General features: G+C 44.1%; 1 protein-coding gene across 4 annotated transcripts in view; it reads left to right on the forward strand.

Annotated features, from left to right (window-relative positions):
- Positions 1 to 3,186: 3,186 nt before the first annotated feature.
- lmo3 (LIM domain only 3) overlaps positions 3,187 to 18,825 on the forward strand; it is a 34,386-nt gene continuing 18,747 nt past the window's right edge. Inside the window, exons 1-3 of one of the 4 annotated variants that reach the window (XM_062518112.1) lie at positions 5,489 to 5,644; positions 6,624 to 6,677; positions 9,074 to 9,287. In XM_062518112.1, the coding sequence (XP_062374096.1) occupies positions 6,653 to 6,677; positions 9,074 to 9,287 (239 nt within the window). In that variant the 5' untranslated portion in view covers positions 5,489 to 5,644; positions 6,624 to 6,652. Of the gene's footprint in view, positions 3,304 to 5,488; positions 5,645 to 6,623; positions 6,678 to 8,733; positions 8,828 to 9,073; positions 9,288 to 18,825 lie in introns of those variants that run through there. The other 3 variants (XM_062518114.1, XM_062518115.1, XM_062518113.1) reach the window with 3 other exon arrangements.

An 18,825-nucleotide genomic window follows, 5' to 3' on the forward strand; every position in this document is an offset into this window, starting at 1 on the left:
AGATATTATGTAGCAGTTACCAGTATCACATCGCTCAAGGTTATCATTAAAGGCTTCCCGAAACATTCGAAGGTTCATCTTGTGGTTTTGAACAAAGTCTGTAGCCGTGTGTGTGTGTGTGTGTGTGTGTGTGTGTGTGTGTGTGTGTGTGTGTTGACCGTGAGCTTCCCAAAGGTTTAATGAGCTTACTAGAAATAGAGGCCTATTGTGGAAAGAAGGATTTATCCATTAGACAGGAACATCTGTAACCTCCAAATGCCAATATGAAGAAGGTTCCATGTAAACACCTAAAGCATGCTGAGTTCATTTTTTTTTTTCATTGCCATTCAAATCAAAATAGGTCTAGGCCTTGTAAATTGTCTTTCCTTTTAAAATTCACACATTGCTCAACTAAGCATTTTTGACAGAGACAATTATGTGTACAGTACACACTAGCATTCTCACGTGTAATTCTAGCTCATGTTCAGCTCTCTCCAGGAAGAAAGTGCTGCTTGTTATCATCTTGTTCAGATCAATAAACCCTAAAAATTTAATTATGAGCGCTGAAGAAATGGATCATTTCAATTCTCTCAAAGGTACATGTCAAGTTATCACTACAATTTTGTTTGTTTATTCATGTCTAAACACTCGCTTCTCGGGTAGTATGGCTTTGTTGTGTCACTATGCAAGATCAATTCAAACAGCGCAATTGTAGAAAATCAGCAGCTGTTGTGGTATACACTAAACAACTGCTGCCAGTTATGATGAGCCGGCAATTTGATCACAAAATATCTTCCATATCAGTTGTAACTGATGCCTGTGTAATGTACATTTATTGTTACTTTTAGTTACTTTATAAGATCTGTTCATATTCCAGTTATGTACCTCATTCTGCGTCATGCTGCCTTATAGTGACTATGAATTATTAGTCAATCAGGCTAGATTTTATGGGCTACTTTGTTAGTGTCTAACGCCCCCTGAACATTCTCCATCATTCACTCAATTCCATCTTCCAAAGAAACTTATATGTATAGTATTAGTATTACCATTAGATATTGACCATCTGCAACCCTGACATTGCTATACTCACTCTGTCGCAAGGCATTACAACTCAGCAGGACATACGGTTTCTTGGAGTCTCCCTGATTATACATTCAGGAGGAAATTAATTGTCAGTTGAATTAAGTAATCTCTATCCGTTCTCAGTGGGCTAATGAGAATGGCCAATATCCGGTGGCCTGAACATCCTTTAAATTTGGAGGACTCCCCTCAGGCCTATTACTACGGTAATTCTTTAGACCCAGTTGGAGAGGGTCTCTGTAACTCACCACTCTTGCTTCTTTGCCATAGGCTAAAATTGGCCTGTGGGGGAAGAGAAAGAAAAGAGATGAGAGGTAGAGAGAGAGAGAGAGAGAGAGAGAGAGAGAGAGAGAGAGTTGTCATTAAAGCCATGCATCCTTTGACCCTACTTGAAGGTCATACACCTGAAGCACTTACTGAGTGTCTCTTAAAGGAGAAGCCCTGATGGTCGTTAGAGGAGTCACGTGTGTCTATCTCCCCTCCGTCCTCCAGGGTGTGGGACTGCAGGAGGAACAGAGAGCGGGGCGAAGTTACCATTCCAGGAGTCCACTCTTCCAACCAAGGGTGGCAGAATCAGGGGTCAGGTGTGGCAAAGATTATATGGAGGAGGCCCAAGAGCCTCTTTTAAATGTCAGAGCAGGCAGACATAGGGGGAGAATCAGAGGGGGATAGATGTTAAAAGTCCTAACACATGGCGTCACACCTGGTATGGCTGCACTGCGCTGAGGAACTGTTACAGAATGCATAAAAATGTATCCTGAGGAAGAGGGGGACAAACATACAAATACAGAATACACACAGAAAGATGAAAGAGGACAATACATTCATATAGTTTCATCACAATGTTTTTGTTAAAGTTTTTGTTTCACTGCTAGTACAGTATAATTCATGAACTTATTACATGTTTACAAAATGTTCTCAGCACTCAGGAAATCCTAATTCACTTTTGTCTACTGACATTGACTTTGTAGACTGAAAGTGTCAACTACGATTGATCCGAGTAACTTTTTGATGCAGTGACAATAACTGTAACACTTCTAAAGGGCCAAAGGATTGGCACTGATTGGCATTATAAAAGTTGTGCCATCACTCGTCATCTCTGTCACTCTTCCTCAAAGTCTCTCCACCAGAGAGAGATAAAAAGACATAAGGAAAGGAGAACCTCCCCAGACAGTTATTATCATTACAACCTTTTATCAAAAGTGCAATCCTATTTTCTCCACCCTCCATATGTGTCTAAAGCTTTGCCCTCCCCTCTTTCTCAAGGTATTTCTATAGAGAGAGAGAGAGAGAGAGAGAGAGAGAGAGAGAGAGAGAGAGAGAGAGACTGAGTTCTGTCAATTGGAGTGAGTGCACTACTAAGTCTGGCTTCACTACAAAGGTTAGCAGATCTGACTGTCAATACTGTCAGAGGAATGGAGTCTTTGGGAGGGGAGGGAGAGAAGGAGGTGGAGACATGGAGGTTAGGTGGTGGGGGGGCAGGAGGGTTTGCTTTGAGAGAAAGAGATACTTTGATATTTCGGAATGTTAGAAGGGTGAATGTGGAGAACTGGAGGTTGGGGATCTAATTACCGGCCCATAATTGGGGGCTGGGGAATAGGTTGCCGTCCTCTCAACTCGCTGCAGATCAATTATGTTAAGAGAACATCTGTAAGTAGAGCTTAATGAGGTCCATTAGAGCAACATGCGCTGCCTTCCCTAACGGTGCTTGTCAGCTTCTTGGATGAGCTGGAGTGTGCTGCTAACTAGGGACCTGGTGGAGGTGCTTAAATAGGCGAGGAGGCGTGCGGCCGGCTCAGGTCTGTCTTGCTGCTCTGCCAGAGAGAACGGGGAGAGTGAAGAAGAAACAGATTTTTGTCGGGAGAGGGAGAGGACTCCTTTAGATCGAGAGTGAATCACAAATCCGCGAGAGGGAGTTCAACTGAGGCATATGAGGCTTTTCCCATTCAACTGATACTTCAAAATACAGGCAGACACGTGTGACACCTACACGCGGCAACTTCCCTGGTGCTGTATTGACAGATTTGTAATAGTAATTCTGACCACAGCTTGTGTTATAAATATACTCCATTATAAGAGGATAAACGGACGCAATTTCATTTTTATCCAGACTGCATGGTCATACTACAATAATATGAACGCTCTGGTTTTATGTGACGTTCAATAAAACGGAACGAAGTGGCACAAAGAAGAATCGTCGACAACTTTGGTCAGTTCCTGTCGTCTTCCTTCGCTACAGATAAGGTAGGAAACAGATTTTTGTCTGATGGACTGCAACGTGCTGTCCTAACTTTATATAGGCCTATTAGTGTAAGGTTTGTAAAGAGGGATTAAGTTGAGGTTTCCATGAAATGAATGCCCGCTGGATAGTCCGCGGCTTAAGCGATGATAGTAGACGAGGAAATAAGAGAAATAATGCTTAACTTCAATCCTCTCCCGGATAGATTTCCTCCACAGAACCCGGTAATTAAACCCCTCATTTATTTTTACCAGAAAAGAAGAATTGCTGCACACCTTTCTCTTTGTGTCCCTCCTTTGGACTCGCAACCAGCGCTCCTGTTATACTCCAGAGAGAGAGAGAGAGAGAGAGAGAGAGAGAGAGAGAGAGAGAGAGAATAATAACAAACAGCGGTGTCCTCACATTAATGTTGTGCTTTTGCCGAAGTGTCAACGCAGAGCCACTGCACTTCACCCTTTCGTCGCTGGACACTTTTTCATTCAGCCAGTCATGTGACTGTCTATCATGGTATATGATAATGGCATCTTTTACCTCATCAAGTTTAATGTCTATTCCAGATATCCACGTCCACGGTGAATAATTGACGTGATAATGGCGTAAGATGAAATGTTGGCGTGGGTACAGAAAAAGAATGAAGTTCTCTCCTCTCCATGTCTGCAGTAACCTATTCCAGGGTTTTTTCCGTCTCTCTGTCTCTGTAAGACCCGCTAAAGCCTCTCCCCCGCAAATTGCCTGATTACGCAGATAGCCTGCTTTGAAATAATTCAATCCATGACAAAACCTAATTACTGGCAGGTAATACGCTGTCAGCTTTAATGCATCTCATCACTCATAATGGGAGAGAAGAGCATTTTATGACCCATCTCATTATCGCTGCATTTTAGGCAGAGAGTGATTGGCGTGAAGCCGCAAGCCAACTATTGACTATTCTCCAGCCGAACTGTCTCACTGCATCAGAGCCCATCTTTTTCGCTCCTATCCTTTCGCCAAACTTTTCTGGTTACCTATCAGATTCAGTTGCTGTTGGTGTATATTATAGTAATATACTGTATATTCCTACATTTTAAGTGGATATATTTTCCTGTCCATATGTAGGCTAGCCTATCTACAGTATATAACGCCCATTACCAAACACCTGTCCCTGTCCTTCTTTCCATTATTTCAGTCGTTCCCTCTTTTCTTTCTTCTCAACTCCTTTTAGTTATCCTTTCTTTATACATTATTTTTTCTCTCCCACTTCATACATTTCCCGAAAGCATTCTGTCTTATTGTCTGATATTCTTTCTTGAATTTAGAATAAGTTGGTTAGCGATTCTTTGTCGTGTGTGCACCTCACAGAGACATTGTCTACGTAACCTACAAGAGGAAGTTGAAACATTGGAAGAGAAGCTCACATATATGTTTGTAATAAAATGAACAGATTGGTGTCTGAGGTAGAGCTATGAAGACTTGTTTGTGATTGAGTGGGAAAGGACGAGTCAGTTTTGTGAACCATGCGAAATTCCTACTTGTGTTGTTGATGGTCTTAGGTAGGGACACCTGCAGGTAATATTCAATAGCAAGTTTAACACCAACTGAGTTTTAGGCATGTGGGCCTACGTGAATGTATTAAGGACCTTGTTATGATGTGCTTTTGCTTCATATGTGACCAGCGCTAAACAAATAATAAAGATCCTTTCAACCTCCCGTATCAAAAGATATCCTAGTGTCCATGTGTCCAAAATCAGCCATCGGGAGAGGCAAATGCGCATATAAGATTGGCTGATTATATCTGTCAGTATTATTGAACTATTGTAAGGTATAGTTTCACATATTTTAGACACTCACAATCCCCATAAAGGATATCCTTGTATCGCTAACCCCTGATTTTATAGTTTTAACGCACTCGGCGCAGGTCTCATTTGCGCGCGCGCCAGAGTGCCTGTTTCAGCGTGGAGGGCGCGCGCTCGCATGCCTGCGCACAGTTGCTGGATATGTTGGTAATGACCTTTTCCTCGTCGTGTAATGTCTCACTGGTGAGGGATTGAGTTTGAAGATAATAAAACGAGGCTTCACTGTTCTTCGCTCCTCAGTCACTCAATGGGCAAGTTGTTCTGCAGCTCTTCAGAATACCTACTAGGCTACTCCGACGACGCAGCAGTGCGGGCGAAAGGAACACCTGTAGCTTCTGGTGCGAACAACTCCTTGCACATAATCCTTGTGGACCTCATTATTTTCAACCTGAAGATCATACTGCTCTAACGCGCAATGTCAGTTTCGTGAACTTTAGCTTGCCAGGAATATAGTTGGCGTCTGCACCCCTGTGCCCGATTTGAAGTTAGTCCTTCTCATAACTTGGCAAAGAAGGTGAGTGGGTGCCTATAGCTTTTTCTCTGTTTGTAGAACTTGGTGATTTTACATTTAGCTTTGAATAGAAATGTAGTAGATATGAATTTCTATGTAGGTTTGGTAAACCATACATTTCTACCCAACCTGCTTAGCTATGGTTTATTTTAATGCATTTGTAATTGATTTACTGCACTGTAGAGTGGCTTGTCTCATAACTGAATCGCTTAAAATGGTTACGAACACTGATGTAAAGGGCACTGTTAAACTCCAATGTAGCCTAACAGTATAACTTCGCTTTTGAAGAATCTCGGTCGATCCTTCAATTTGGTTGAAATGCCTGAAAATGGAAACAGATACGATTGCCTTGGTGGAATCATACACAATCGGGTATCAGTGTTCTTTTTAGTGATATTGTGCAGTGGCTATGGGCTTCCTGTTCACTGGCTTTGATTCGGAAATCATTTCAAGCCTGATTTCTTTTTTCCCCCAAAATCGTCAGCTTGCTCGGTTAAACACGTGCCAGTCGTTTTAAAATTGTTGTCCTCATCCGCAAGTTGACTATTACCCCGTGCTCTTATTACTGCCTGCACGTATCCACTGCTTGGAATAGCCTATGCGAGCTCGGAGGACGATAGGATTATAAGATTACGGCGCCGCGAAGGGGTAAGCATATGCCTTTGTCATCCGCTGTCATTTGTTCACCGCCACTCGCCAAAGCTGCGGCTGCTGCTCGATCTAATTTCATAGTCGAGCTCTGTTGTGACAAACGGCTTTAACGCCGTGTGGTGCTCTGCGATAGTGAGCCACAGCTCTCCCGTTCTAGCCGTGTGTTGTTGATTGGTGTTTTCTCTCTCTCATTTTCATTCTTTTTTATATGTGTGGCGAGGTGGATTGTTACTTCTAACAAAAGCGAAGCCACCCTCCGCGAGCGTGCATACAGCTGCTCACTTGATAACACTAACGGGGGATTTCGGCTTGTGGTTCCTCTTGTTGCAAGGTGGCTCGGTGACAGAAGCTGGTCAACAAATGCAGAAAAGGGAGAAAAGTTTCGGTAAGAGGCTCTTGTATGTTCTCTTATGTAGAATTTGAACGTACCTTTTGCGCTTTGATAGTGCTATTGAGTTAGTTTCCTCTCTACCGATGTGGTTGAATGTTAAGCCTATGGTGTGGAAACACAAGACTGAAGCTACTGTTTCCATTCATAGTTCAGATGTTACATTTTCAGGCAGTGTCAAAGCCTACGTTGCATCGGACAGTTGATTTATTTCGCCATTTCTTTGGCTGCACTGTAGACTATTCAAGCAATTTCCCGCTTGATGCATGGGTCAGTTTCATTAAACGTTAAGGGACATGTGCCGTCATTTCCAGGCTTTATAGCTTAGGCTACGAGATGTTTTTTTTTTAGTTCGTCATCGCCTCGCAAGATGCCTCGAAAATTGGTTTTGTCGGTGGCAAATCTTATTGGCCTTTACCGAGCACTATGCTACCATGGCAACAGTAATTAAACTGATAAGAGGGTGAAATGTCAGCATCCCGGACTCGCGCAGCTGTGATGTGGGAAGGAGAATCAAATTGGAAGCGTAGCCTACTCGGTGTTTTGCTTTCGTCGTCAACAAGCAATGTAAGGTAGATGTGATGAGCTACGTGTAGTTATGCTTTCCAGTGCTTTGAATCGAAAGATGAAGCCGAATATGCTTGTAAAAAGAATGCGTAACAGCCCTACCGTTTCCAAACACATTCCCCTTTCTATCAAAAAATACTGTTTAGAAGAGTGGAAATGTTGAAGCGAATGCATCTTTAACAAGGGTAGTAGCCTACGGAGCCGACAGAGCGAGTCGTGTATTCGTAATTTGAAACCGAACAAGCTGGTTTTGGTGCCACAATCAGTCTCAATCTGATTGCAGCCCATGGAGAAACTTACTTCTGAAGGTAATGAGAATCTGACTTTGTTGTGTTAACCAGCCGAGTTGGGACAGCGCGGATGAGTGGCACTGAACAAGGACGTTCAGCGGAGGCAATCAGCCGTGCACTCCTCTTACAGTTCAATCTGGCCAATTAAAAGCTCAACAGTTGAAACGCAACTGTTCAAAACAGTCTCCTCATTACCACAAACACTGTGGCTAGGCTATAGAGTTATTTAGCGCTTCTCCTCGCGTTTTGATACACCATTTAGCTATTTTGAAGAAAACCTATTCAGAACAAAGATATAATAGTCAAAACAAGAACCTTCCCACTGGGTCTTGTGAAAAGTAATGCGCTTGTTGAAACCATGGTGCTGTCTTGAATGCTTTTCTCATCTCCAAACGGTATTGAAGATTACGACTTGGCTTTGTTAGGACTTTAATCCATATTATGATGACATCCCAGATAGTGGCCTGATATCTGTTATTATTCAGTAAGTGTATGGTTTTTTAGATTAGACCCCCCAGAATACGGCATGAATTAATACAAAAGTTGTATCAGATATTAAGCCACATCACATCACTATCTAAGGCTATGAGACTTCTAAGAATGTCATATTCCATATTGCTTTACCATAACAGATTCAAGTTAAAGAAATAATAGCAGATTGTCTGGTTTTAACTGAAGCATAATCTTTTCAAAGAGTAATGCTCTGGTAGGTTATACCACAGAGACACCATCAGGCTATAGAGAATCACAGAGGAACTACTTGCGCATGAAATTTCAGGCAGAAATGAAGTGAATTTGGATGACACTTCTAACCTTGGAACAACAGATGCACTGTGTCTAACAAGCACCTCACTATGTGATGCTTCCCAAATTAACGAACAGCGCGCCGCCTCGCTTTGCTGGGCCAGCTCTGCCGAATCAGGAGTATGCGTGATGGGGAGGAACTTTTTTTCTCTGTCAGGACAAAAGAGGAGCTGAAGCTGAGCTGTGGGGGAGAGGGGTGGCTCCTCTTTGCTCTGTATGGAGGTAGAATACTAATTACTGGCCGGCTGCGTTGGCTCACATTGTTCGCCCTGTTGCCTAACAAAACCCTTTCATGGCCTGTGTTGGGCGTCACAATTGGTTGCCCGCCTTAAGAAAGCTTCTCACAGCCTCTCACTGAAAGAGCGTGCAATGTCCTGAAAGGGGGGAGATGAAAGAGGAAGTTACAGTTCGATAGAACGCCGCTCTCCGCTAAACACATTTTAAACCTACGCAACATTTGTGAGATGAGAGTCTTCGGTTTGTAAAGTATGTTTTTTTTTCTTTTTGTCAAGATTTCCCCCCGCAACAAATATTTTACTGTTCAGAAGGTCTTTTCAACAATACTTTTATTGTGTATTGTGTGCATTCGCTTGCTGTCGAGGTGGTTTAGTTTCAACATTGTTGAAAATATTAGTTAGAAGTCTAGCATTGTCTACTGTAGCTTTGTTGAATATATCTCTGGTACAGATCTCTCTGGTTTTCATCGTCTGCCTCCACTCCTCTGTCCCATAGGTATACAAATGCTCTCCGTCCAGCCGGACACCAAGCCAAAGGGCTGCGCCGGCTGCAACCGGAAGATCAAGGACCGCTACCTGCTGAAGGCCCTGGACAAGTACTGGCATGAGGACTGCCTGAAATGCGCCTGTTGCGACTGCCGGCTTGGCGAGGTGGGCTCCACACTGTACACCAAAGCCAACCTCATCCTCTGCCGGCGTGACTACCTCCGGTAAGACCAGCCTTGCCATTACCTGTCGTTTACTTGCACGAGTTTGTGCCCCAGTGTGATAGAGTGAGGAGAGCGACAATGCTCACAGAGGTTCAAAGTGTTAGTGTCTGTGTGTGAATTTGTGTCAATGAAAACAACTAAGCCAGTCTTGTCATTGTGCATGGACATGCAATTGCCTTATTATTCATTTAATGTACCTTATTTGTCATGAAAGAATTGGTCACCCTCGGGTTAGTCCTAACTCTCCTCTATGAACACACGCCTAAGTCTCATGCCACTGTGGCCCTGGGGCTCTGACCTGGCTGGTGAGGCGTTCTGAAAGACCACTCACTGCTCTGAGAGGAAGCCTCTATAGGCAGCCCCTTGTCTCTCTGTGATGTTGGAGATCCTCGGCTCTTGAACACAGTCGGGCCGGCCAGCAGGGTGTCTTTTATGAGCTCATAAACAACGTTGTTATTCGCCGGCTCTCGCCGACTGCTTTGGGGCCGGTCTCATCAGCACATTCAAATGTGGAGGGCAGGCCATTGTTTTGCAGAGGACCACCCGGCACTCTCTCTGTGGCCCTTCACCCTCCACGAAGCTCGGCATTCCAAGGCCTTACCTCCGCTGTGTGGGTGGAGACCTCTCCGCGTCAGTGTCGGGGGCCTTTGCCTCCTCTATTAAATTAATGTCGCACCATCTTAGAAATGACACAGAGGTGACTCACACGGGTGTCTTGTCTATCATTTTTAATAACTCGCGGCGTGATAACACACCCTCTTTAGTTACCCATCTGCATAGATGTGTCGAGGTCGCGGCCATTATAATGCATCACTGTTGTTCGAACGCCGCACAGTAGTTTGCATTCACCGCGTTCAACAGGCAGAGAGTGAGATGCCTTTCACGATACAGCCGAGTCCCCGAGCTGGCTACCTGTTGTTAGGATGTCGGGAAGATAGCGGTCTGTGTGGTTATAACTCATGGCCTGTCGCTCAGCAGCATGGACCCACAGAGCATGCTCATGTGCCAGGGAACATGTATGTGGATGAGCTCAGCGCGCCACTGTGGGGAGTTTTGGAGGCCTTGTAAACACACAAGGCGGCGGGTGCTTTGAAATGGCACAGTTCATTTAATTTCCGCACTGGGGATGAGAGTCTCCATTAGACGCAGTACACAAACAGGCTTTGGGGAGACGTGGCTGTGAAGTACTGCCAGAGGGCTTGGAGAGACAGAGATTACCATCCGACAGTACGGCTTATTGACTGGGCCTGGCAAAAAAAGAAAATGCTTCCCTATTCACACAAAGTCGCTTGCGTTTATTTAGAGGGAGACGCAGTTAATATATACATCAAATATGACAACGTGTCCAGGGAAATGCACTGTGTACATCAGCTGTGGCGTATGACCCTCAGCTTGTCTTTTCTCTCCTGCTACACGATGTACTATATTTACTGGCTCGTAAATTAAGAGCACAATGGCACATTGGAGCAGAGACGCTCCTCGCAAGTGGTCTGAGTGGTATCGAACTCATAAGGTGCATCCTTCATTCCTTATATTAGTTTTTGTTTGTACGGTGTGATTCACCCCTATAAATCAAAAGCGAGTGTGCTTCTGTTTGTGTAGCCAAACAGGGCGCAAGAGAGCCCAATTGCAGCGTGTTATTCTTTCATCTTCAGAGTTCAAGGTGACTGAATTGATTTGATGCCTGCTATCACGCGAGTGGCCCGCCGTGAATGCAGCCTGACATCCCCTCACTGTCGGCTAATGAATGGCAAATATAGCAAGCCCCCAGCCTCCTCACATCTGATACGTTGCGCAACAAAGCCAAGCAGGCTCCATCACAGAGGCAATCAATGGGCCACCCTCACAAAGCACACCTTTTCACAAACAACCCATTTGGCTCAGGTCTCCACTTTGGGGGTTTGTTATTTTGTTAAGTTTAACTGGTTAAAAGATTTGAGGCTGCAGGAAGGAGAGGAAGGAGGAAAAAGAGATGGGGGGATGAATGCAATGCTTACTCCCAATTTTGTGTTCCATTTGAAAGATTCTATTTAAAAGTAAATTATTCTAGGCTTTATTATACGGCCCCCCCTCGTAGAGAATCAATCCCATCCTGCTTAGCAGTGTGGCATGTTATTAGGGCTGACATAACCAGGGTTAATAGAATTCCGCAGGGGTCTACAACCATGAGCGATGTGATCCCACCAGCTGAGAAATAATAATCCCTATCGTAACACATACACATAAAAAATGGAATAAGGACAAAATACTGATTTCTGGCTACACAGACCTTTTATACTGGTTTGCTATGAACAAATATTGTGTTTGAAGTGGGGGGAGATTTTGTTTGGTCTAGAGAAAATGGTCAATATGCATGCTTCGAATTGGGGCGGTGATTACTAGGCGAGGGTTGTTTTATCTTGTGTTACATGAATCCTCTGTTGCACTCAAAACATAGGTGTTTTGGGAGCGCTCTATCAACAAATGATTCTTTTGATACTCCCTCTGACGCCTGCATTGATGATAATGGTAATAACCGCTGTAGCAGTTTATATGCTGATGTGCTTGCATTTTCGGCGGTAAGCGATAAGGTTAAAAGGCCTGACAAAAAAGGGAGTGACACATTCAAGTTAGGAAGCCAGGGGAAAAGCGAATAGTGTCACAGCCCACAGAGAGTCGCCGCCGACAACACAGCCAACCACCAAGGCCAGAAAGCAAGGCGGGGAGAAAGCTGCTGGGCATCAGTTAATGGAAAACTGTAAATTTCAGGCATCCATTTTAAAGACAGCACAGGGAGGCCACTTATTTATTTATCTATCTATTCATTCATTTTTTTTTAATCCAACTTCAATTTTCCTCTACAGTGGTTTTACTTAGATTGTAAATGCAAGCAAGCTCACAGAGCCGTCAACATGCCTGGATTTATTACCGTTTTGGAAAGCTGGCTATCGGTGAGAGATAACCAACATGTAAAGCATGGTTTGGTTGTAATAACTTCTATTTCTCCCACTTTCTCATTCAGAAACAGCTTTGTGGTGCACATCCACCAGCCACAGTATAAACCCATGGAAATGAGCCTTGAAAATATCATTCATCTTTTTTGCATTTGCATCAGACATGTTGTCAGTAACGTCCAGTGTGTATTCATCTATTTGTCACAAAGTTCCCAAAGTTCCTATGCGTTGTTGATAAATGAAGTAATTGATGTAATGTATGTCTGATGTTCTATTTGTTTAGTGTTGGGAAAAAATGAATTTTGTTAAAGCAAAGAAAAAACCTTTAGGGGAAATCACAATGTTTCATAGTAGGGGTATATATACCTGGTGAGTGATAGGTTGAGTTCTAATAAAAGTTGAAGGTAGAATGGAAGTCTTATAAAAGCATATTAAAAGTATTGCCAGCAGTCTGACAGTATGCTTTGATGTAATGAAATTCTGGGCTGCGAACCATTGCCCTTGAAAGACGTGGGCACATAAAATAACATTTGGGACTTTGCCAAGACACTGGCACAATCCTGTAAAAATGCATCAAATTAGTTGCAAGATTAGGTCCCATTTATTACTATATTGAAGAATACAGTATTATTCTAATCAGACATTTTGAGTCGTATTCTAATACAGGAAATGACAAGTTAACATTGCTCAGACTTTTCAGCATTTTTAGATTAAGTCATTGAGCATTCTTTTTTTTATTTTGTCATGACAATTCCCTAGCCCAGTGCAGCCATTTAATGTCCACAAGTGCATGATTGATCATTTAAATAAAAAAAATAAAAAAAACAGAAGCTCCATCGAACTCACACGTTTGCTGACACAAGTAACCTGAGCATCAGGGCGATGCAAAAAAAACAACAACAGAGCTGGCAGGCAGGCAGGCAGGGGTGGGGTGGGTGGTGTGGGGTGGTGGAGTGTATCTCTGTGGAGAGCGGTGCAGTAAAGCCCAGTGTACTTTGTCATGGGCTCTCCTCCAAGTGTCTCTGCTGGCTGAAAGATTGAGGCCAACTCCTCGCCTAATGACCAGTGCAGATGTTCACATGTAGCACAGGGCTCGCCGGGCGCACGCCACTGCTGCACTGAAGGGCATCGGAGAGACGCCGCGCCTCACACAGCCTGGACGCAGTCCCTCTGACCGCTCCACGGGACTCTCCTCTCTGTGTAAACACACTCACACACACACACACACACACACACACACACACACACACACACACAGACTTTTGTCGGTTGTCAAACTTACAAAAGCAAGAGTGTTTGGAGTGAGCTGCGATGATGTGTACATGAAGTTGGGATAGGATCAGTGAGTTTTATGGACACTGATTGCATATCACACACTGTTTGAGCATAAATCTCTTATTGATGAAAGGCCAGTAAAGCTGCGCCGAATGGCAGATATCAATCAATATTCCATGGAGTGTGGGTTACGAATAGAAGGCTTAGAGGTACAAACTCGGGCAAAAGATCTCAGGACTTGGGAAATAATTGCTTGTGGGCATTGGTGTTCCTATACGTTCTCTCGTGTTTGGGCTTGTAAATATTACATCAAGATGTTATCAATAGTTTGACGAGTGCTAACCTCTAGACCCTCAACGGATGGGTAATAGAAACTGTAGAGAAGAATCCGATGCAGAATTCGAAGAAACTTTCTTTTGCGAGCTATGTGTGAAAATAAATTGATTCTCATGCATAGAGCATGCCGTGTATATATTGTTTTAGTTTAACCTAAAACCCGAGGTTAAGGTTTAAGGTTTGGAGTTTTTCTCTTTGTTCCAGCATTGGTCCGTGTATGATTAATATTGAGCTCTCAAGGAGCAGATTTGCAAGGTCAACTTGAGCACATATGGAGAAGGGAAGATAATGCTGTGTTCAGCGTGCTGTAGGTGCACCTGTGGCCTAATTGCATATTTCTTGGTAAAGAATGTCCCTCTTGTGAAGGTGACAAAGGGCACTATGCAAGCGAACGCCACTAGCTGTACTGGCTTTGTGAGCATCATACGCTCCTGCTGGTATGTTCGTTTCCCTAGCTCTGGGTGTATGTGGTCATTTAGTCTTTTCTCTATTTGATTTGTTTTGTACCCATAAATGCTCTGTAGCTTCAGTGTGTACTCTGGCAAGCCATTGCAGGAATTGTTGACACATTAGAAAGGTATTTAGACCTTTTCTTCTCTCTCGGCAGGACAGACGCCAGTCTTTGTGCTGAGGTTGTCCAATTAAATAGCATACTTTCCCCTGGGTTGTGTGAGACATACCCAGTGGCATTCAGTGTCGTTTAAATGGCTCTTATTGGTGCAATTACACAAAGTGGAGTCGGGCTGGAGACGCAGACGCTTCAGGAGGAAGAGATCCGCGCGGAGCGGCCTTCGACGAGGATCAGAGGCTTTGGCCGTGTGGATTCAGCTGGCACGCCACGGCATTGAGCCTGGCTCGCATCCTGTCTCTGCGGCACTTGTTACAATAGAACACTTATCCTGCACAAAGAGTTCTCCCGCCGAAGGTTTTAGAGGGGCTTGAGGTGTACGGTGCACCACCCTGATCTCCTGTGTCTCATTAGATAGCCTCCTCATCCACCCCCCCCCCTTTTCTCTTTTCCAGACTTCTATTGGCTCTCAAGGACATTCATCTGACCACTTTGATGATGTCACATTATGTGCCGATGCCTGGTGTGCTAGTTAGAACTCACCTGAAAAAAAAAAGAGAGATGAAACGGCTATTAGGCCAGGCAGAAGCCAGGACTCTCTGAGACGAAAAGTTTAAACTAATTTGAGTCAGCCGGAAACCAGTTGTTCAAAAAAAAAGAGATAATTGTGCTTCATGAGGAAAGTCGGCGAAGTTTTCTCTGCAATTTTTTCCCCCGCCGCTCCGTGTTTGTTTGGGCGTTTTTATTATTCTTCCCCCTCCGGCGGCGTGTGATTCCGTCCCCCCGGAGCCTCCGGGGCTGAGCGCGCTCACTGCAGCGGCCTCCTCACCACAAGGTGAACTATTCCCCGCTGCGCCTTATTATTAATAACTGTCAGCCAGAGGGGGTCACCCACAACAACTCCTTGAAAAGTACCCAGGGTGAGGCAAGTAGGCCGCAGCTGGACGCCTTGTAAAACAATGCTCTCCCCCTCCCCCCACTTCCCCCGAGGACCGGTGCTTAAGGCAAGAATAATGCATGGGAGCGATTGAGGAGAAGTGCGGCGCCATTTTTTTGCCCGGTGAAAAATTAAGATGTCACCACCTGGCGCTGTTAAGCATACCTTTTTGCTATAGTACACAGAGGACGTCTGTGGGAAGGGAAATTGTGCGGAGGTTGTGACTCTCTATCTCTTCCTTCCCCACATTTCTTGTAGTCTCTCTACTCCTGTCAAAGACCATCGCTGTCATGGTGATGTTTAATGTAAATGCAATGTTATGTGAGGCCGTTCATGCCAGCTAAGGCAGAGAATTTTATAAAACCATTGAATCATGCTGTTGAAGTATTGGTGTACATTTGAGTGAATGCGGCTTATATAACATCCCTCTAAAATGGGTGAGAAACAAAGATAGAGCTGGAGTATTCAGGCGCTGAGCAGGGCTAGGAGTGCTAACTTTGCAGATCTCCAACCGACATTTCAAAATGCTGAAAACACATTGAGGAAAATAGAGTCACTGCTGTCACTTCCTGAGTGATTGCTTTGATCAGGTCAACATAATTCCAAACAAGTCTTTTACCTGTCTAAATACATCTCTACCCCTCTAACACCAGGCCTAATCCAGGAGGCTTCCATTTAAATAAATGTTATTACTGACGTGAGGGAGGGGGAAAGTGACAGCAATTTATTCCCCATAACCTCCCTCCCCAGTGCTCGCCGTTTGAATGCATTACAAATCCTGCTTTAATTTTCTCTGGTGTACCACACGGACATCCAGATACATCACTCCAATCGCTCCAAATGAAATTGGTTTCGCGGGGGTCAGAGTTCAGCGAGTTTGTCTGTGTTATGATTTCCATCTAATCTGGGGGAGGAATATAAAAGTCTAATCCCCTGTACCTTTCACAGCCCCCGTTACATTCTCCATCCAGAGAGTGTGTGTGTGTGTGTGTGTGTGTGTATGCATGTATGTGTGTGTGTGTGTGGGTGTGTGTGTGTGTGTGTGTGTGCAAGCGGCTCTGAAAAAGCAGTTTTTCTCGGCCTATTTGTTTTGTGGATTTATGGGAAGTGAAATGTCGGATGGCTCGGGCTGTGCCATGCGTGGACAGACTCCATGAGTCCAGGGCTAGATTAAATGTCAACTTTGACCCTGTTGCTGATCAGAAACAGCCACCCAGGGGGTAGTGATGGCTTTGATTCTGTGCTAAGCAGAAAATGTGTCTTTGGCAGTCTGGATTTATAGCCGTTGACAAGCTATGGTTAAGTAAATCTGTGTATCATACCTTATTCTATGCTATTCTCTTCTATGCTACTCTTACGTAAATTATCTTTGACATACAGGCAAACAGAAAAATATCAAATATAATTTTAATCATTGAGGGTAATTGATGTATATTTGTTATTTTTCTGAATTGACAATGAATTAATCATTACAAGCTGAGGTCATTCAGACACGATTGTGTCCATTCAGTTGCACCAGGAATAGCTTATTTGAGTTTATATTATAGTATAGCTTTCACATACCATGTGGACTTCACACCAGGCAGGTACATGGTGTGTTGACTTTTTGTTCCCTCCACCTGCAGAGTGTCATATTATCTATCATCATTGCAGCATTGGAGCTACCTGTGTTTGTGCAACCCTGCTATTTCTGCCTGTTATTGTTGCTCTATTGATTTTTGCCCATCATACTTTTACAGAGTTACATAATTCTCTCTGAGGTCTGAAGTCTTTCAACAAGCAAACAGAGATGTGCAATATATAAAGCGGGGAAATATACAATATTGCCTACATGCCGTGTACAGCCTCACAGTAGCTGGAAGAAACAGATTGAGCTCTATCATGTGGTGCGTGATGAGGCGTGGTGTATTTATCTGTGTGCTATGGGTCCCTGACCATTTTTATCTGCTAATGATAACATGGAGCAAGTCTAGGCCCAACCAACTTGAATTGTAATGTTTGTCAGTAATTCAATTTGTCTAGGTTACTTAATTTCATTTGTGAATAGTATAATTGCGATGAATTGTGGACAACATTGAAATGGAACGTTTTGGCGCAAGTGGCAGTTTTTAACATGATGAACATTGTAAGGTGAATGTAAGAATCAAAATAATTTCTGAGGCATTAATAGCTTTTAGATAGCCCTAAGGGATCTTCCCTCCTCAATTTTCATTTAATTTCCAGAAACTGTAGCTAAACTAATGATGGAATTAAATCCAGCACCTGCTGACTAGCTCAAAGGGGTGATCATTTTTGTACTCTTTCAAACTAAATTTAACTTTCACCGGCAGACATTTATGTGGATTCCTCTTTCTCTGCTCCTAACCATTAAATATCCTCACTCCTCAGAGATTAACCTTTATGCCCTTAATAAATGGTCTATATTGACATCAAAGGAATGACGCAAGGCCTTCTGGGAAGGGATCCTGGGGCCCCCTGAAAGAGTCCAGGCCCATCTCTGCTACTTCAGGAGTGGTAATCGGGCCTGGCCGTATGGAAATCATTCTCCTCTTTGTCTTTTTAATTAAACCGGAGTGCAGTTTGGAGGCGATTTGACCTTTCTCAGCCCCTCTTTGTGGGCAGAGCTGCAGGTCATTTCCATGCATATATTAGCACCATTTTTACCCCTCTCCCTGCCTGGCCAGCAGTGATCCGTCAAGCCTCACAGATTAGGCCGAGGTGAGGTTCAAGCGGATTGGCCACATTTTATCTGCGGCAGGTTAAGTTTGCCAGGGAGGATGAAGTGTAACACTCTAGACAGGTGTAAGTCTCAGTTTGGGTGGCATAGCCAAAAGTAATGTCCACATACTATAGTGCAAATGCACAGGCTTTGTTATGTGACATCTGGTGTGTGAGTGCTTACACTTGCAGATGGACCAGTATTGATTAGTGTGATCTTGGGGAGCCTGCTTGTTTGTGGAATTTGAACACATTCTGTATTCATCAAAATGTGAAAAATTGTGAAAATGTATTGCGTTTATTCAAAATGTTTTTCAGTGTGCTGCTTTGCTGATTTTCCTGTGGCAGAGACCTGAATATGTAAGATGCTCCAGCTTTTTACATTTCTGTGGCACAATCACTCTGCCATCCCCCCGCTGTGCAGCCCTTTGTAGGGCTTTTCTGTGCCGTGTGGTGTGTGTGTTCTAATTGAAAACGCCGGGCTGCTGTCTGTGAGGCCTAGCGAGAGCGCCGCATCCCCAGCCTCGCCTGGCACCGGCCGTGGGGTGAGGTGCCACCGCATACTTGGCTCCCGCGCGTCCTCTGCAGGCATGCGCGAGCGCGATAACCAGCCCTGCTGTTTGACACACAGAGATATGCAGCCCCCCTGCTGCCCCTGGGGCCTTGGCAGACACCGATCTGTTTTGTTTTGCGGAGCCGCGCATTTGGAACTGTCCCCCTGTTTCAGCTCTGAATGGAGCCGGAACTCTGGAGCTTTCCAAAAAAAAGCGA

This window comes from Sardina pilchardus, chromosome 17 (genome assembly GCF_963854185.1).
Source record: "Sardina pilchardus chromosome 17, fSarPil1.1, whole genome shotgun sequence".
Taxonomy (NCBI): Eukaryota; Metazoa; Chordata; class Actinopteri; order Clupeiformes; family Clupeidae; genus Sardina; species Sardina pilchardus.